At 56.6% G+C, this 17,575-nt stretch overlaps 1 protein-coding gene across 2 annotated transcripts; it reads left to right on the top strand.

Moving 5' to 3' along the window:
- The first annotated feature begins 6,678 nt into the window (after window positions 1–6,678).
- LOC105464952 (SIX homeobox 2) lies at window positions 6,679–11,761 on the top strand. 2 transcript variants are annotated; one of them, XM_011713124.3, is made up of 2 exons: window positions 6,679–8,382; window positions 10,456–11,761. In XM_011713124.3, the coding sequence occupies exons 1-2, from the start codon at window positions 7,823–7,825 to the stop codon at window positions 10,766–10,768; spliced, it is 873 nt and encodes a 290-aa protein (XP_011711426.1). In that variant the 5' UTR covers window positions 6,679–7,822; the 3' UTR covers window positions 10,769–11,761. The 2 variants fall into 2 exon arrangements, with proteins under 2 accessions (XP_011711426.1, XP_011711425.1); XM_011713123.3 differs by having other exon boundaries at window positions 7,740–8,388; window positions 10,456–11,718.
- The last annotated feature ends 5,814 nt before the right edge of the window (window positions 11,762–17,575 follow it).

The raw sequence follows: 17,575 nt of genomic DNA, 5'->3' as shown, positions 1-17,575 counted from the left end.
TGGGCACAATCACAGTCCACACACACCTACAGAGCCTTCAGTATGAATTCTGCTTTGTATTCAGTCCCGGGAACAAACACAATAGAAGCAGAAAACTTCATCTCAACCCCATCGAAATATGCAATGCCACACTGGTATGTAGCTGCCTTTTGCTTTCTGAGAATTATTCTAATGTGACCAAAATTCTGGAAATACTATCAGATAATGTAAAACATGATGGCAGCTGAAGTTCTCCAGTTTGTCTCCAAACAGGGAATCCAGCCTTTTCACATACATTAGCTTGATTCCTCTTCTCAAACCCCTGGAAGCAAGGTGTTGGTTACACCGCTTCTTTTTTCTTTCTTTTTTTTTTTTTTGAGACAGAGTCTCGCTTTGTCACCCAGGCTGGGGTGCAGAGGTGTGATCTCAGCTCACTGCAACCTCCAACTCCTGGGTTCCAGCAATTCTCAGCCTCCCGAGTAGCTGGGATTACAGGCATGCACCCCCACACCCAGCTAATTTTTGTATTTTTAGCAGAGACGGGGTTTCACCATATTAGCCAGGCTGGTCTTGAACTCCTGGCTTCAAGTGATCCGCCTGCTTCTGCCGCAGAAAGTTCTGGGATTACAGGCACAAGCCACCAAACCCCGCCAGTTACATCTACTTTTATTTCCTCGCCCATCTATCAAGACCAGGAAACTGACTCCATAAGATAAAGTCGCTTACCTTTGGTCACACTGTTATTAAGTGGCAGGGACAGTATTTAACCCAGATAGCCTGACTCCAAAGCCCATACTCTCTCCACGGTTGCTGTGGATGGTGAACCATAGATGCCAAGGTGGTCTCCTGTTGTACCCATTCCTGTCTTTCCAACTGCCCCCAAGGACCTCCAGTCACGTATCTCAGCATTTCCCAGGGTGCTTAGTCCAGGTCTGGGCATATAATACAGTCTTGATAATAATTTTCACCTTGAAAGTCCATCTGTTTTTTGACATTGAAGTCAGGTGCTTTCTGAAATAACACTAATTGTATGCAACTCTAAACACACTATCATGATCACAGCCCTAGTGACAATAGCGTCAATTACTGAGTATCTACTACTTACCAGATGTTTCATAAACTTTCTCTCTAATCCCCAAAGTGGTTATATTCAATTCAACATTCTATTTATTGAATGCTTACTGTGTGCCAAACACTGGGCTCTAAACTCCCCATTTTACAAATGCACAAAATAAGGCTCCAAGATTGAGTAACTTACAAAAGGGGTGGGTCTGGGTCAAGAACCCAGGCCTGCCTCACACCAAACCCCACGTTCTCCACTTTACTCACCCTACCTTTCTCTGTGCGTGTGAGCATTTATAATAGCGTGACTATATTACAAGAGCTGGAACAAAGAGAGCTGACCATACCTGTCACCACAAACCAGAATACCACAGCACTACCAGAAAGACACCTCTTTGCAGCTCTGACCAGGTCCCACTGCAGCAGGCTCATGCACAGGTTTCCCTGAGCAATCTGCCCGCCCCAGGAGGGCTGTATCTTGTTTCTACCTACTTCATTAGAGTGTTCTCACAGCACTGTGCATAAATTAATTAGCACATATTCTTCTGTAAGAAACAGCCCCTGGGTTTTAGCCTTAATTCAGAGACGACAAAGTAAAGCATTGGATTTCCAAGTTAAGAACAATGCTGGCTTTTTCTAGGTTCCCTTTAAAAATGTAGAACTCGGGGAAACCCTTCTGTGGCTGCCTCCAATGGCCGGGTGGGAGTGGCCTCTTGCCCAGGCGCTACCCAAATGGGTAGAGCCAACGGCAGTCACCAGCCAGACAGGAGGGGGTATCACTGATGAGTCGGGCTGATGCATTGTAATTAATGGTAATAAAAATAGATACCACAAGAGAGAGAAGTGCCAAGCCAGGAATCCCTACGACAGGATAGAGTTTCTTTCAGGTAATGGAAAGAAGAAGAAGAAAAAAAAAGTCACTTCTAACAGGAAACCTGATCTACTCGTTGCCTACAGAGGATTTTTGTAAAGTAACTAAGGAAATGCAACGGAAGACGGCAGCCCCAGAAAAATTAGAATAACTCTACTTAGAAAACTTTCTTTATTGCAGAAAGTGGTGGGTCTGGGTCAAGGACCATGGGAACCTGGTGATGCTATAGGCAGTTAGACCTGGAATTTCTAAGGGCAGTGAGTTCAGTCTGTAGCTCCTCGGGCCATGGGGAGACTCCAGCACCCAGGACTCCTGGTTGAAGGAAAGCGTCCACTCTCTGAGACTTACCCTCCAAGGAAGGGGAGGCTGGGAGAGAAGAGCAGGAGGAAAGAGGAGGAAGAGGGCCATTCTCCTATTGGCCTGGTCACTTCCCAGCTGTTGCTGTCAATCAAACCCGATTGGTCATTCAGGCATCCATTCAAACATTTCCTGGGCACCCAGACGTTGCAGAGGAAACGTGAGATGGAGAAAAGCCAGCGTCTATCCCCCGAATAATCCTGTGATCAGACCGTCTGGCAACCTAGTGCACCTCTGGGTTCTGTGTGTTTCTGTCTCCGAGGTCTCGCTCTTCGCGGGCGCGCCTCGCTTTTCGAACCCTCCGTGCCAGCGCAGGCGGGTCAGTGCTGGGGTGAGGAGCGAAGAACAGCGGGCCCTCTCCCAGTCCTCTCCCTCCTGGGCTACAGGCCTGCGGGGAGCAGAGCGCGCATTCCCTCCGGCCTGAACTCTGGGCCCGCCGCGTGGGGGCGCTGGCTTGAAGACCTGGTGGAGCTACGGGGCCCGGGACGCGCAGCCCCTCCACTGCCCCGCTGCAAAACAACCCGGTGGTGGAGTTCAGGGGCTCCCTGAACCCAAAGCCGCGAGCCCGGCCCCTCACGCCGTGGCCCTGCCCGCCACGCTCGCGCCCCTCCGCACCCGGGCGAAGGGGCCCAGGAAGGGACTCCAGGACTAAGGCGGGACCGCGGGCGGGGACGCAGGACCGGGGGTCGCAGGAAGGCTGCCAGCGCCCGGACCCAGATACCCGCCCCAAATCCCGCCTGGTCCCGGTGCCGCCCGGGCCGACTCGCCTCTTTGCGGGTCTCCAGGCTGGCCCCGAGCCCCGGTGCTCATTATTTTCGTTTGAACAAGATCCTCCGTGAGCCCGCGGCCTCTAAACCGTTGTATCGTGTGGGTCCTCCAGGTTGCCGTGTGGGTCTCAAGGTAAAGGCCCGGAGGGCAGAGGGGTGACGATGACCCCAAGGGACTCCGTTGCTCCAGCTCTTCGGGCCTGTGACTGCGCCAGCCACGTGCGGCGCGGGCGACGCGGCTGTTCGCGCGGTTCCAGGAGTGCGGCCGCCCCGAGCCCAGCGCCTCGCAACCTTGCCCGGGCTCGGGGCGCCGCGGGGCGCGTTCTCCGACTCGGAGAATTCGTGTGAGCCGACTGGCCTCACCCTGACCTGCCCCTCGTTGGACAACACGGAAAACCGCGGGTGCAGGGTTTGCGAGTCAGACCCCGCAGGTGCGAAGGGCGGGTGGGGAGGCACCGGAGCCTCAGCGCAGCCCCGTCAGGCACCACCTGCCCGCTTTCAACGAAACGCGTCGCCCAGGCCCAGAGAACTCGGGGACTGTCTGGGGATGGCGCCCGGCCCATCCCGGCTGGGGCGCTCGGAGCCGGGAGAGGGCGGAGAGCCTCCACCCAGGCCGGGGCATCCCAGAGCCCGAGGTGCGGAGCTGCATGGACCGCCCGAGGCGGGCGGCGCCAGGGCCGGAGTCTGCCTAGGGGATTTCTGCTGCCTTTATAGGCTGGAAAAATAAAGATAAAAAGCAAACCAAAAAAAAAAAAAAAAAAAAAAAAAAAAAAACACTCTGGTTCCCTGACTTGGCACCGGGCACCCGCCCCCTTCTCTTTTTCCCTCTGTCACAAACAAGGTTTCTGGTTTGCCCAGAACAAAGGCCTTCCCATCCGCTGGCCTTGGAAATAGCCAGAGAGCAGCTCCTTCTTCCTAGATTACCCTATTCTTTCCGAAACAGCCCCATCCCAAAACCAGGGAAGCCCTCGGGAGGCCAGTGGGCTGCCTTCTCCCTTTTCCCAGAAATGCCCCCGGTGGGCGCGGTGTGCCGGCCCTGGGCTGCTCAATGGGCGCCGGACAGTAGGTGCCTTCGGACTTTGTCCTGGGAGCTTCCTGCCCAACTCCAGGCACAAAGACCCCAAACTGTCCCTGACAATTTATCTGAGACAAAGCTATTCCATCAGCCTGAGATCACTGGGGAGCACCCACCCACCCCTGCTGCTGCTGCTTTCCAGAAACTCTCATCCTCCCAGGGACTTCAGGGAAGCTTGGAGGTGAAAGGAGGCGTTTCAGTAAAGCCCAAATTTCCATGGTTCCGAAAAGGTTTCTCCCCCTAGCCATGGAGTTTTTCCCGTTTGTGCTGGATAAAAAGCAAGTGCAAGCCTCTTGGGAATGGGTCTTGGAACAGGAAGGAGGACTGGGATTCCGGAGATTGGAGTGAGGTAGACCGTAGGCCTCTCAGCAACTGCTTTGGGCACTGCAACTAGAGGGCTGAGATTGTCATTGGCTATTAAATCCTCATCCAGACACCTCCCAAGTACTCTGTTCTGTGGCAAAGACTACTGGGGAATGGGCCAGGCAGGGAAGGGGCTGGGGAGTGTGGGGAGACCCTCATTCAGCATGTAACCTTTTTAGGGCAGGCACTCATCTACTGCTGCTACTAAGAGGTTCTGGCCCACACCTGCTGGAACCGGTTTTTTACATACATGGGGGAGGAGGAGAACCAGGGGCATATTGACACACACCCATACATCAGGTAATGGTGCTCCAGGTTTTCAGTGCTTTCTCGGTAATGACTTTTCATATGGCACACACTATGTTATCCACGGTGGCAGGCCCTATGTCTGTTCTGTTCTTCCTGTGCTGCTGAGCGTTGCCTGGAGGCTCTTGGGAGGTCTGACTCGGGCTTAGGGCCCAGAGGCTGCAAAGAGGGCAGCACTTGGAGGAACAGTGAGTCTGAAGCTCCAGAAAAATCTGCTTTCACTGAACATGGGCGGGACCCAGTCCTGGGGGAAGTTTAATCTTAAAGCTCCATGGGTCGGAGGAGTGGCACATTCATGGTGAAGGCTGTGGCTGAGGTTGCAGAGATTGTACGCTTTTTCAAGGTTACTGTTCTTAGACCCACCCCAGCCCAGAACCAGCAGGAACTTAAGAGGTTACCCAGGCTTCAATCTAATACTGGAAGAGAATGAAGAACAGTGGACGGGGGACTGGTCCAGGGTCTCAAACCAGGAAGTGACTGCCTGGTCTCACTCACCCACACCAGGCCAGGATGCTCCTCTACAATCCCAGCCTAAGCACGCTAAGATGTAAGATGGCCATTGCCAGGGCTGGGCCCAGCCAGTCAGCTGAATCCTTTTAACCAAGTAGCTGAAGAAGAGGAGCTGAAAAGAGTAAGTTGCACTTTTGTTGGAGGTCAGCAAAGTGGGCTTTGAACCTCATCACAGTCTGGGGTAAATTCTTCTCCATGTCTCCCAGGGTCCTTAGATCCAATTCTGGGGCAGCCCCTGTGCGGCAGTGCACAGGACTCTGGATAGGGTGTCCTGGACACAGCAGACCCCCTCCCAGCCTACAGATGCAGACTTGAAAGATGCCACCTGGATTTCTGCAGAAAGCTGCCCCTTTCTGCACCCGCACTGGCCTTGGACCTACTTCATCAGCCCTGTGGCCTCAGTCAACACGCGGGGGTAGGCCCCTGGAAGCTAAAGTCTTAAGGGGAGTCCCAGGGTTCCACTCTCTCATGCCTACAACACTCCCAAAGGATTTCCGGAATGCTGGAGCAGAGGGAAAATTTTTGAAATCTTGCAGAGAAGGAAATGAACACAAAGGAATAAATATATGCCTTACCATAGACACCAAGCAAAGCCAAAAGTTGAACCCAGGGCTCTAGACTCCCATTCCAGTGCTCCTAGCACAAACTCACTAGAAAGTACAAAAGGGTGGGAAAGAAGAAACTGGCCTAGACTCGAGTTACATAGTCCTAGGCTGGCTGAGAGCAGAGCAGAGGATTTGTGCGGGCTTGGGTCTCGGCACCGAGAATGGCCCTGGGAGCTCCTGGCTTGCAGCAGCTGAGGGGGGAAGAGGAGGAAACTGAAGTGGAAAGGACATGTCCGGGAAGGAGCTAAGCCCCGGGCTTTTCAAAAAGTAGAGCAAGAACACCCCCACCCTCAGTTCTCCCACCTTTGTGCGAGCCCTTTTCCCACAGGATCAGCACCACATGTTTCCACTGGCTCCCTGACAGAAGCAGAAAAACAGGACCCCCTTTTAAAGCACCTCATTCCAGATTGGCGTGGCCAGGAGCCGAGCCGAGCCCCAGCGGAGAAGCGGGAGGACTGAAAATCTTGCCTCCGTTCTCCTCACCGACCACCCACCGGGGAAGCGCCACTACCGTCCTAGAGTCTCTGCCCTCGCCCCTCTCCCACGCCCCGGTGGGCAGACTGCGGGTCTGCGCCGTTCCGCTTTCTGCGTCGCAGCTGCCAGCCGGAGTCAGCTTCCATAGAGGCCACACGGAACCGCCTGGCGCTCCTCGGGCTGTGGGACCCGTGGGGTTAAGTCTGAGTCCCCGCCCGGCAAGCAGCAGAGAGCGCAGAGTTGGGGCGGTACAGGCCGCCAGGCAGCCAGCGGGGCTAGGAGACGGAGGAAAGGCGGGATCCTCCGGGAAGTCGATTCTCCGGCGTCCGCCTGCGGCCACTGCCAAATCTTCCCCACTTCTTTCTTCTACTCCCTCCCCTTTTCCCTCGAGGACCGCTGGGTCCAGAGTTTCTAGGATGGGGGGTGGGGCGCTGTCAGCAGAAAAAACCAAGTCTTTGGGCGGCACCCGAGCACGTCCAAACTCTCCAATCCCACTGGCCTGCGCCAGGGTAGAATGTGCCCGGTGAACAGAGAGCCTGGGAGGGACGCGGCGACCTGGGGAGAAGAGGAACCCGGCAGGGCCTGGGTGAGGCTGCAGAGCCCTCTCCTAGCGAAAGCTGCCCAAACTTTCTTCCCCTGGAGGGTCCTTCCACCCCTCTCCCTCCCCTTCCTCCCGGACACCCCCTTAAACGGTCTCCGCCTTCCCTGCTCTCCTCTTCCCTCCCCACCTCGACCCACCCCTTTTCGTCTTCGCCCGCTCCCCCCGCTCTCCTGTCCTCCTCCTCCCTCCCTCTTTGGGCATCCACCCCGTCAATCTCCGCCGCTGCCGGCCCCAACCCGGCCCCTCTCCGCCTCCCAGGCTCTCAGAGCGCCCCAGGCTCCAGTCGAGCCGCCCTCGGTTTTGCGCGGAGCCGGGCGATCTGTCAGCGGAGCCGGCGGCGGGGGGAGCGGCCCGGCCCGCCGAGGCTCGGGTTACCAGTGACTGACAGCGTCTCTATGGCGAATAATTTGACTCCGACTATTGTCTGGCACTGGCAGGCCCCGGGTCAGATAACCGGACCAATCAGGGCGCGGGCCGCCGCGCCTCATGCCCGCTTAGAATAATATTATTAAAAAAGCTGCGAGCGAGCTAGACCGGAGGGAGAACGAGTGAGAAGCGAGCGAGGGAACGGCGGGCGGGCGCGGAGCATGCGGAGCGGCGCCCCGGGCGGCCCCCGGGCTTGGGCGAGGGCTTGGGCGAGGCGCGCGGGTGGTGGGGGCGCGGAGCTGCGCGGGACCCGCGGCCGGCGCGGGGACGTACGACAGTGACTCGGGGCTCACCGGGGGCCAGCGCCGGGCCACGGGGCCCGCCCCGCCCGCTTCTCGGCCCGGACGGCCCGGCGGGGAAGCTTCCATGCGGGACCGCGCGGCCCGGTGAGGGCGCGCGCGGGCGGGCGGGGACGCAGCCGGCACCATGTCCATGCTGCCCACCTTCGGCTTCACGCAGGAGCAAGTGGCGTGCGTGTGCGAGGTGCTGCAGCAGGGCGGCAACATCGAGCGACTGGGCCGCTTCCTGTGGTCGCTGCCCGCCTGCGAGCACCTCCACAAGAATGAAAGCGTGCTCAAGGCTAAGGCCGTGGTGGCCTTCCACCGCGGCAACTTCCGCGAGCTCTACAAGATCCTGGAGAGCCACCAGTTCTCGCCGCACAACCACGCCAAGCTGCAGCAGCTGTGGCTCAAGGCACACTACATCGAGGCGGAGAAGCTGCGCGGCCGACCCCTGGGCGCCGTGGGCAAATACCGCGTGCGCCGCAAATTCCCGCTGCCGCGCTCCATCTGGGACGGCGAGGAGACCAGCTACTGCTTCAAGGAAAAGAGTCGCAGCGTGCTGCGCGAGTGGTACGCGCACAACCCCTACCCTTCACCCCGCGAGAAGCGCGAGCTTGCGGAGGCCACGGGCCTCACCACCACACAGGTCAGCAACTGGTTCAAGAACCGGCGGCAGCGCGACCGGGCGGCCGAGGCCAAGGAAAGGTACGAGTAAGTAGACCTTCTTCGGCGCCGGCTCCCCGGGGCACAAGGGAGGGGTTCGCAGGGCTTCTGCCGGTTCCCCGAAGAGGCCTAAACTGGGCCCCCAGGCCCAGCCACAGCCCAGCTGCAGCCCGGCCTGACTCGGACGATGCTTAGGCCTTTCTATGCCGGAGACCCGGCGAGCAGGGATTTGTCTAAAGCGGGCAGAGCAATTCAGGAAGTTGTCAACTAACCACTCGGTCGCTACAGGAAAAGGGTGGAGAAGCAGAGAGCTTCGGGGCAGCGCAGGACTGTAGGCCTGGATCCCCTGTGAAGCAGGCACAGTAGGCCTGGTCATCCTCAGAACGGAGGGGTTTGGGCCCAGGTGAAAACAGATTTTGCAGATTTCTTGCTGGTGGTGCTTCCCGGCATTTCCCCCCAGCCTTACTCAGCTCCAGACCAAAGTGTGACGGGGTCGGGACTGGGGCTGGGACTGGAACTTCCCTAGTTTGACCTGGATGGGGAAAAGCCTGGCCATGAATTTTCCTTGTCAGATGTGGGAGTTGATAGCGGGTCCTTTATCCCCTTAGAAAGGATCCAGAGGTGAAAGGGAGGAAGTGTCAGTTCTGGGAGAGGAGACGCATGCCGTGTTTTCTGCCTTGCTAGAGATAGCCGCCCTTCCCTGGCGCTCCAGGCCGTTGATGCCTCTCTCCTTGGGCCCTACCTCTGATGGATAGGTCAGAATGTCTGCGGTGAGCTGAGAGCCACAGAGGGGCTGGGAGTTGGATGTCCTCAGGTAAACCAGGACTTCCTGAACCAGCCTAAAGGTTGATCATTAGGCCCTTGCCACTACCTGTCCTATAACCCCTCAGGACCCCAAATCTGGAGAGGAACTGATTATGGGAACAGAATCCAGACTGGGGTAAGAGGAAAACAGGACACCTGGGGTTGGTGATATGGGGTGTGTTCCACCCTGAGTTAGAATGATCAGGGTCAGAGGTGGGGCGCTGAACCAGAAACATCTTAGGGGGAGTGCTGCACGCTCAGATACTCCCAGGTATCTGAGACCCTGAGGTTGGAGTATCCACAGTGGTGAGGTCTCAGCTGCCAGCCCTGTGGGAAGTTCCCTCCCAGGAAAGCAGAAAGAAAAGCCCTCCTGGAAGCTGGTGACGAGAGATCATATCCAGGATTTTAAATATCCAAATCTGGGGAGGAGCTGTTAGTCAAAGGCGTAGAAGGAGGTGGGTTCTCTCTGCTGGGTCCCCCTCCATGCAAACTGGCATGTGTTCAGACTCCTGAAAACCTGGGTTCTCAGACCAGGCCCCAGATGAGAGCTGCAGATTCCTGGAGTGGCTGGTTACAATGGAAAAGTCTCGGCCTTCTCCCAGGGGCTGCCCTTTATCCCTCAAGCTTCTGGTCCCCCAGCTGATGTTTTCACTGTACCACCATGGAAAGGGAGTCCTCCATCCTTGGACCCTTGTCTCTAGGCCCAGCAAGGAGAGCCCTCACGGGGCTGCCCAGTTTGGAGCTACAGGGAAAGGACGCTTAGCCCCAGGATCCTATCTCCCAGCCAGGGGTCTCCCTCGGGCAGAAAAAGCAAAGGAAAATGAAGGCTTGTGAGAGCCCCTAAATCCCTTGACCTGGGATCCAGGGTTCCTTAACCTCCTAGCCCCACGTCTACTCAGCAAACCTGGCTTGAGGAGCCTAGAGTGATCTGAAAATCCAGGCATCTTCTCCTCCTCCCTGTTCACCCCACAACTTCAGGGAACCCTGTTCCCCTGCCCCTCTGTTCCTGAAAAGAAATATTGGGAAGGAGGGAAAGAGGAAATACAGAAAAGATATTGATGAGATTGAGAGCATGAGAGGTGGGGACGATAAGGGGAGAGGGGCAAGAGAAATTGGGTGTTGAGAGATGAAGAGAATGGACAGAAAGAACCCAGACCAGATCGAGGAAATGGTAGAAACCGAAAACACCCGCAGGCCACAAGCCTGGGATCTGTCTCCTGAGGCTGGTGGCTGGCTCTGACTGCGACTGAGATGGCTCTGGGTGGTCTCGATGTCCCTGCTGACCCTGCTGCTTTGCTCCCGCACTTGCAGGGAGAACAACGAGAACTCCAATTCTAACAGCCACAACCCGCTGAATGGCAGCGGCAAGTCGGTGTTAGGCAGCTCTGAGGACGAGAAGACTCCATCGGGGACGCCAGACCACTCATCCAGCCCGGCACTGCTGCTCAGCCCGCCGCCACCTGGGCTGCCGTCCCTGCACAGCCTGGGCCACCCTCCGGGACCCAGCGCAGTGCCAGTGCCGGTGCCAGGCGGAGGTGGAGCGGACCCGCTGCAACACCACCATGGCCTGCAGGACTCCATCCTTAACCCCATGTCAGCCAACCTCGTGGACCTGGGCTCCTAGAACCCGTTTGCCTTGATGAGCTTGCCTTTTGTGGCTTGACACTGGGGACCTGAGAGTGGCAGTGTCCAGGGGCACCCCGCCCCTGCGGCCCCACCAGGTACTGAAAGACCTGTAGGCTGAGCCGGTAGAACAACCGGGTAGGGCGGATAGCTGTCTGTGTTGGTCCTTGTTTGGGATTTATTTTCAACAAGTTACTTTTGGGATCCTTTTGGGGCTGGAGACTGGGTCTTAAACCACAGAAGGGAATAAATTATATACCACTGTCATTCTCTCTCTCCCTCTGTCTCTTCCTTTCTTTTCCCCTCTCTTGCCTTGCCTTTTCCCCCTTTCCTCTTCCTTTCCTTTTTCTGCTTTCTCTCCGTCTTTCTCCCTCTCTTTGTATTGCTTCTCTCTTTTCTTCTAGATTTCTGGCTTGCCACCGTTCACTCTCTCCTTGTCTCTCCCTTTCTCTCTCCCTCTCCGTTTCTCCCCTCTTCTCTCCTGCCAGTCTCTTGTACTCTGTGTCCTGGTCCCTCCATCTGTACCCCTGTCCTTCTCCTCCTGTCTGGTGGTCTATCTGCCCCTACCTCTGGCCCTCGCTTTACCGGAGTCGGCGGTGGGAGAGGGAAGAGGAGAGAAAAGAAAGGTCCTTTGAACCTAGGCCATCTCCAGAGGCCCTTTCCCTTACCCTTGTGGGTCAGTGGGAGCTGCAGGTGTCAGCTTTTCGCCTAGTAACTTAAGTGAGAGAGAAAGGGCAGCGCCACAGAAGCCCCTAAACGCCGCCTCGTCGTCCGCCCCTCGTCCTTCTCTCTTGGCGAGGCCCCGCCACACCGCTCTCTTCCTCCCGGGACTGTGGCCACAGCGCTCCCGGCTGAGCGCGCCCCCCTCCCCCCAGCCGCCGACTTGCCGTCTCCCCATAATGCCCTCATGTGAATGTTCTTCGGGAAATATTTCTGCTTTTATTTTATAATAAAATTAGAAATCATAAATATATAAATTGTTATATGCCACAAGGCCCGCGGGCCGGGAGTGCCGCAGTGTCTGATTTCCCTACCAAGACTCGACACCCTGGGTGGGCCGTTCTGGTTGGCGATGCTCTCTGGTGAGTCCCGAAAACAGCGAGACGCCTTCCCACACACACGACGTGTGTCAGTCGCTAGGTGAAGGCACCGAAATTCCTGAAACACCCCCCCCCCCTTTTCCTGGCTGGGAAAACTCCCTGCAGAAGCGAGGGGCAGCCTGCTCCCCTCCCCACACCAGCGACGCGCAGAGCCCTTGCCAGCCTGTTTCTTCACCTCGAGGTCGAAGTGGAAGACGAGAGAGCTTGTGCCGAGGGCAGGTAGTGCCTTCGGGGATGCCAAAGCTGGGGAAGAAATTGGGCAGCAGAAGTTTCCTGCTGCGCGTACTCTGAGAGTTGCGGTCTCCGAGACTGGGCGCGATGCGCTGCGCGGATTTGCCGGTCCCAGGCTCAGACCCCCGGACCTAAGCTCCAAAGGCGCAGCCCGGGTGCTGAGTGTGGTCGTGGAGCAAAGGTCTTCGAGCTCGCAAACCTGCTTCTGTGGATTTGCAGTGGAACTGAAGGGTCAGGGAAGGAGGGAAATCGGACTCTGGGCGGCCAGGCCGGCGGGCGCCTCGGTTCTCCTGTTTCTCCCTTTCTCTGTCCCTCTCTGTTTCTCTCCCCTTCTCTCCTGCCAGTCTTTTGTACTCTGTGTCCTGGTCTCTCCATCTGTACCCCTGTCCTTCTCCTCCTGTCTGGTGGTCTATCTGCCCCTACCTCAGCCCTCGCTTTCCGGGAGTGAGGGGTGGGAGAGGGAAGAGGAGAGAAAAGACAGGGGTCAGACCGAGCTGGTGGTTCCGGCTCCGCCCATGGGGCGCCTAGGTGCTTCGGTGGCTATCAATTAACCCGCAGCGCCCCCTCCTCTCTGGAGTGCCAGCCCCCTGTTTAAACGACGCATCTGAGCCAGTCCGGGCAGATCCGGAGTGGGCAGGACTCCGAGAGGAAGACGTTGAGGCTTTCCCTTCTCGGGTCGCAGTGGCTGTAGGTACTCACCGCGCCCCTCCGCAACCAGGGTACCTCGGCTGGGTGGAAGGGAGGGGATGAGTTGCTCGTGGCGCCCCGAGTTCCCAAAGCACTGTGTCCTCTAGGGGCTTTTCCTTTCAGCGTTTTCTGGTAAAACCGGGATAAAAGCAGAACACCCTTTCGCTTGGACTTTGTAAGCAACAAGAATTCCTTCCTAGTTGAGACTGGAGCGGCTGCAGGCTGTTAGGCCGGCTAACTTGGCGCGAGAGCCTGCACCTGGGTCTTGGATCTGTGCAGACCTGGAGGTCAAGGGGCTACCCGAGAGGCTGGGACTGCACGGAGTGGCTGCAGTCCTCCGCCTGGGGGCGCACAATGTGCCCCTCCACCTTTGCACCCCAAGAGGAATTCCAGTCAAGGCAGTTCCTGCGGCCTCTACTGGAAGCTCTGCTCTCGCGGATAGCTCAGGTCCTCCCGGGTACTGGTCTGTGTTTCTAAGGCCTGAGTGGGCCCAACTTCTGCTGACTGACAGGGTGAATGGCAGGCTACTGCCTGAACGTCCCCAAAGACTCAAGAGATGCCTGAAGCCACCTTGGGACAGCCTAGCCAGTCACACAGGACTTGGTGATGTCCCGTGAGGTGCCAGAGCCAACTCTTCTATGTACTTACTTCTAGGGAGGAAGCAAACAGTAGCCTCGTATCCTGTCTCACCCCTGCCCATCCCCCATTTTCCAATCTCACACTCACAGGAAAACAGGCTCTATACCAGCTTTCACAAGGATGGGAACATACACATTTAACATTAATGAAACTCAAGAGTCTTGAGAGCCTGCTATGTGCCAGGCATGGTAGACAATACCAAATCCCCTCACCCTCTCACACAGCCACCACTCAGGGAAACACACAGACTCTGTCACACACATGTTCACCCCTGCACACATTAGCACACAGACCCTCTGCCCATTTTCAGACACACAAACACATCCTCAGGCACTCTCCCACACTGATATATACGGGAGATACCTGCACAAATGAACCCTTCCTCATGCCTGTGCCCCCAAACACACACAAACACACACATACACATAATGCTTCTCCACAGAAGCACACAAATCCACAGCCACACACTGGTGCCCTGGCTAAGCAACCAGTCCCTGCCCATCAACCTGCTAGGACAAGACCCAGCTGTGCAGCATGGATTGCTGGGAAGGCCTTGACACCTGGCTGCTTGATCCCAGAGAAAGAGATGGCCCCAGGGCTGAGGTGGCAGCTGCTGAGGGATGCACCCCAGGCACTCTCTCAGCCAGCCCAGGTGGGATCTCAGGAGTCTGCCTGGAGTTTTCACCTGCCAGTAGGGGACAGGGTGCCTGTCCCAGGCTTTACTGTGGAAAATGAATCCCAGCATAGGGGTGCTACTTGTTGCAACTCCCCTCTTTTCCTCCCTCTTGGAAAGCTAACCACAAAAATACTTAAATAAATAAAATGTTTAAAATGTTTAAACGGAGAGGCGGATACTACGTGGAAGTTCTGAAAATAAATTTGAAAGCTACTCACCCACTGCATAAATCTATACAAGCTGGTCCTCAGTTCCTCACCTGGGAAGACCGAGCTGCTATCCTGACCTATTCGCACAGATGTTGCTTGGTGATGACAACTACTCCCTGTCCGGTGTCCCCACTGAGTAGGATTCCCAGTGGCTTGTCACCTCTCTGCCACCCTCCACCCCCCTCACCCTGTATCAGTCACAGAAGCCACCAGTTTTGCTCCAGCCACCTCAAGTGACCAAGTGACTGGAAGTGCCCAATCTTCTTTTCTGCTTCTCTGACTGTGTTTGCTACAAGACACCCTTCATTTGTTCCCAACCAGGTCCCATGCCCATGGGGCCCTTCAGGGCAAAACCCCATGAAGAAATAAAATCCAGCCCTAGGGGCCTCTGGCTAGACCAGAGAAGGGAAACCTGCTTGGGGTCATTAAAGCCCCGGGCTACAGGGGGCAGAGGAGAGTATGTGGAGCTTGCAGTGTATCCCTGTCAGTCTCCTCCCCACCCGGACCCCAGAGCCCTGCTGACCCTCTCCAGGACTCAAATCCCTACCCCAAATTGTACCTTGAGGGAGTGATGCCTGCCTGGGGAGCAGGTGGTGACATCGCATTGCACCAGGAAAAGTTAAACAGAGCCAGGGCAATCTGGTGAGAGAACAGGGCTACTCAATGCTTGGTTATCTTTAGTCGTTGTACGAAATACAATTTTGGTGAATGAAAAAGGCAGGACCAGCATCCTGGGAATTTGGCCTCCACAACCCCCTAGGACCCATCTTCTGCCGAAATCCGCCAAGGCGCTGGGACAGAAGTAAATGTTTTTGTGAGGGATAGTTGAAGAAAAACCGAAGAGGAGAGGACTTTTGACTGGGCCCCTTCCTTTTTCATCGTGCTCCCATCCTAGCACTAAGACTTCAGTCTTCTGGGCCCTCAAAGCTGCCTAGGAAACGCTGGAGGGGCAGGTAGACACAGTGGGTGTGTACTGGAAGATGTGAGCTGACGTGATAGAAAACGCGTGCACCGTGAGAGGGTGAAAAAACGCCCCGATGAGCGCCGAGGGGGTGGATGTGCACCTCAGGAGGGCGGCAGTGCTTTAGTACACAGGTGTAAGGGTGAGCCCAGAAGCCCAGGAGCCCATCAAGCGCCCGGCGGAGTCGGGAAAGTCAGGCTGAACCTCAGGGCTCAGGCACCTAAGAGAATGCGCCGGGACTAGAGGAGGACCAGCCTCTGCATTCCTGCCGCCTGAATCCACCCCAGCGCGGATTGGTGCCCATTCCTGGAGCCGCTGCCGGCGGCCGGCTGGTGAGCAGAAAGGAAAGGAGGAACTCCCGGTCGCGGCAATCGGGAACCAGGTGACTGAGCCGAGACTGGTCCTGAAAGACCTCGCGTCCAGGTGTCAGGGTCAAGGTTCCGAGCGACCTCGCGGGAGTGTCTTTTGGAAACTCCGCGGGTGCCTGTGCGGCTGGAACTCGGAAAGGGTTTCTCCTGGGTTGCAGGATGGAATCGGAGTGCGGAGAGGCAGATTGGGTGCCCTCGGATGGGGTGTCTTCCACGCCGTTTCCCCACAATCTCGGCGGCAGGGCAGCTCCCTCGCCTGGCACATGCCCATCCCAGGCCGCCCTGCAGTGGAGAAAGTCTCTGTAACACCGCTGGCGATGGGTCCGAAGAAGGCCTGTCGCCTCGCCAGACCCGAGAGACGTCCCCAGCTGCCCTAGAGAACTCTTTCTTGGAAGGACCCACAAATCGGAGAGGCTGGCACAAAGGCGGACATGAAATCAAGAGCTAGCAGCGGCCCAGCCTACCCTGAGCACGAAGCGCGTCCTCCCTCCCTAAGTACCGGGTACCGACCTCACCGCAGGCCAGCTCCGGGAGGGATACAGGGCTCCGCCTGCTCTAGGCGACCCAGGCCTCCAAAGACGGCAGTGCCGCAACTCCCACTTTCCCCAGCGAGGGCCGCTTTCCAGGGAGAGTAACCAACGCACTGCTCGGGGTAATGCGAGGTTCTGGGCCCTGAGGTCAGGGGAGCTTGGGACCTTAGGACTGGTCAGCCCGATTCCCTTCGCCCGTTGAGCCGACGGCTTGGCCGTAGGACAGAGGTTGGGACCCAGGACACTTGAGCCGCCCCGCGGGCGACAAAGCCATCTACAACTCTGTCATTCCCGTAGCCCTTAGGCTCAGAAGACTCCACCACTGCCGATCCAGGGCCCCCAGGCCCACATCCAGGATTCTGTGGTCCCGCGGGGGAGCGCTGTCTGGGCTGCTCCAGCCCGAGAGTCAGATTTAAGCTACTCGAGATCGTCTAAAGAGTAACCGGTCTGTGGGGCAGGAGGGTAAGAGCAGCCGCAGGGCGGACCTTTCAGAGCTGCCAGCCCTCGATTTCCTTCCTCCAGGGCTTTACCAAGAACCCATGTCTGTCCGCCCAGCAATGTGCTCTGGCTTGCTCAAAAGCTCATTGTGAGCAGGAATTTTCCCAGTAACTTGCTATGGGCCATAAAGACACTGCTCATTGGTGACTTCTGGACCCCCAGAGTAACAGATAGTGACTACCATTTCTTTCTTTTTTGTTAGAGATAGGGTCTTGCTCTATTGCCCAGGCTGAGGTGCAGTGGTGTGATCATAGCTCACTCAAACTCTTGGGCTCAAATGATCCACCCTGCCTCAGTCTCCCCAGTAGCTAGGACTACTGGCGCGTGACCACACTTGGCTAATTTTTTTAGTTTTTGTAGAGATGGGGTCTCCTTACATTGCCTACCCTGATCTTGAACTCCTGGGCTCAAACAATCCTCCTGCCCGCCTCCCAAAGTGCTGGGATTATGAGGGTGAGCCACTGCACCTGGACTATAACTACCATTTATTGAACATATACTATGTGCATAGAGCACTTTAGACACCTGGTATCTGTTTAATTCTCACAGAGCCCATACAAAGAAATTATTATTACCAGTATAAGAAATGAAGGTGCCAGGTTCAGGAACTTGCTGGAGTTACACATTAATTACAGCAGCAGGGCGGACATTCGAACTCAGTTTCAGACTTTGCAGCCACTTTCTTCCCAGCATGCTGACTGCCTGTGAGTGAGCCCAGTGCTTGAGATTGGACCCTCACATGGTCCAGGAGCTCTGGATAGCAGGGAGCTATCACCATGTGGTGACTCTCACGGGGCGGTGGCAGTGGGGGGATCGGACAGCTCTTAGGTGTGGGGAGAGAACACAGGGCTACTCAATCCTCAGTCCTTATAGGAAATACAGTTTTGGCCAATGAAAAAGGCAACGACC

Source organism: Macaca nemestrina, chromosome 13, assembly GCF_043159975.1.
Source record: "Macaca nemestrina isolate mMacNem1 chromosome 13, mMacNem.hap1, whole genome shotgun sequence".
In the NCBI taxonomy this organism is placed as follows: Eukaryota; Metazoa; Chordata; class Mammalia; order Primates; family Cercopithecidae; genus Macaca; species Macaca nemestrina.
This window is presented reverse-complemented; position numbering and strand designations above follow the sequence as displayed.

What these genes read in the sequence shown, in the direction of transcription:
- LOC105464952 (XM_011713123.3), top strand. Translation starts at nt 7,823, where the DNA reads ATGTCCATGCTGCCCACCTTCGGCTTCACGCAGGAGCAAGTGGCGTGC. An exon ending in GAGGCCAAGGAAAGGTACGA is followed by an intron (nt 8,389 to 10,455) that starts GTAAGTAGACCT and finishes CCGCACTTGCAG; the next exon opens with GGAGAACAACGAGAACTCCA.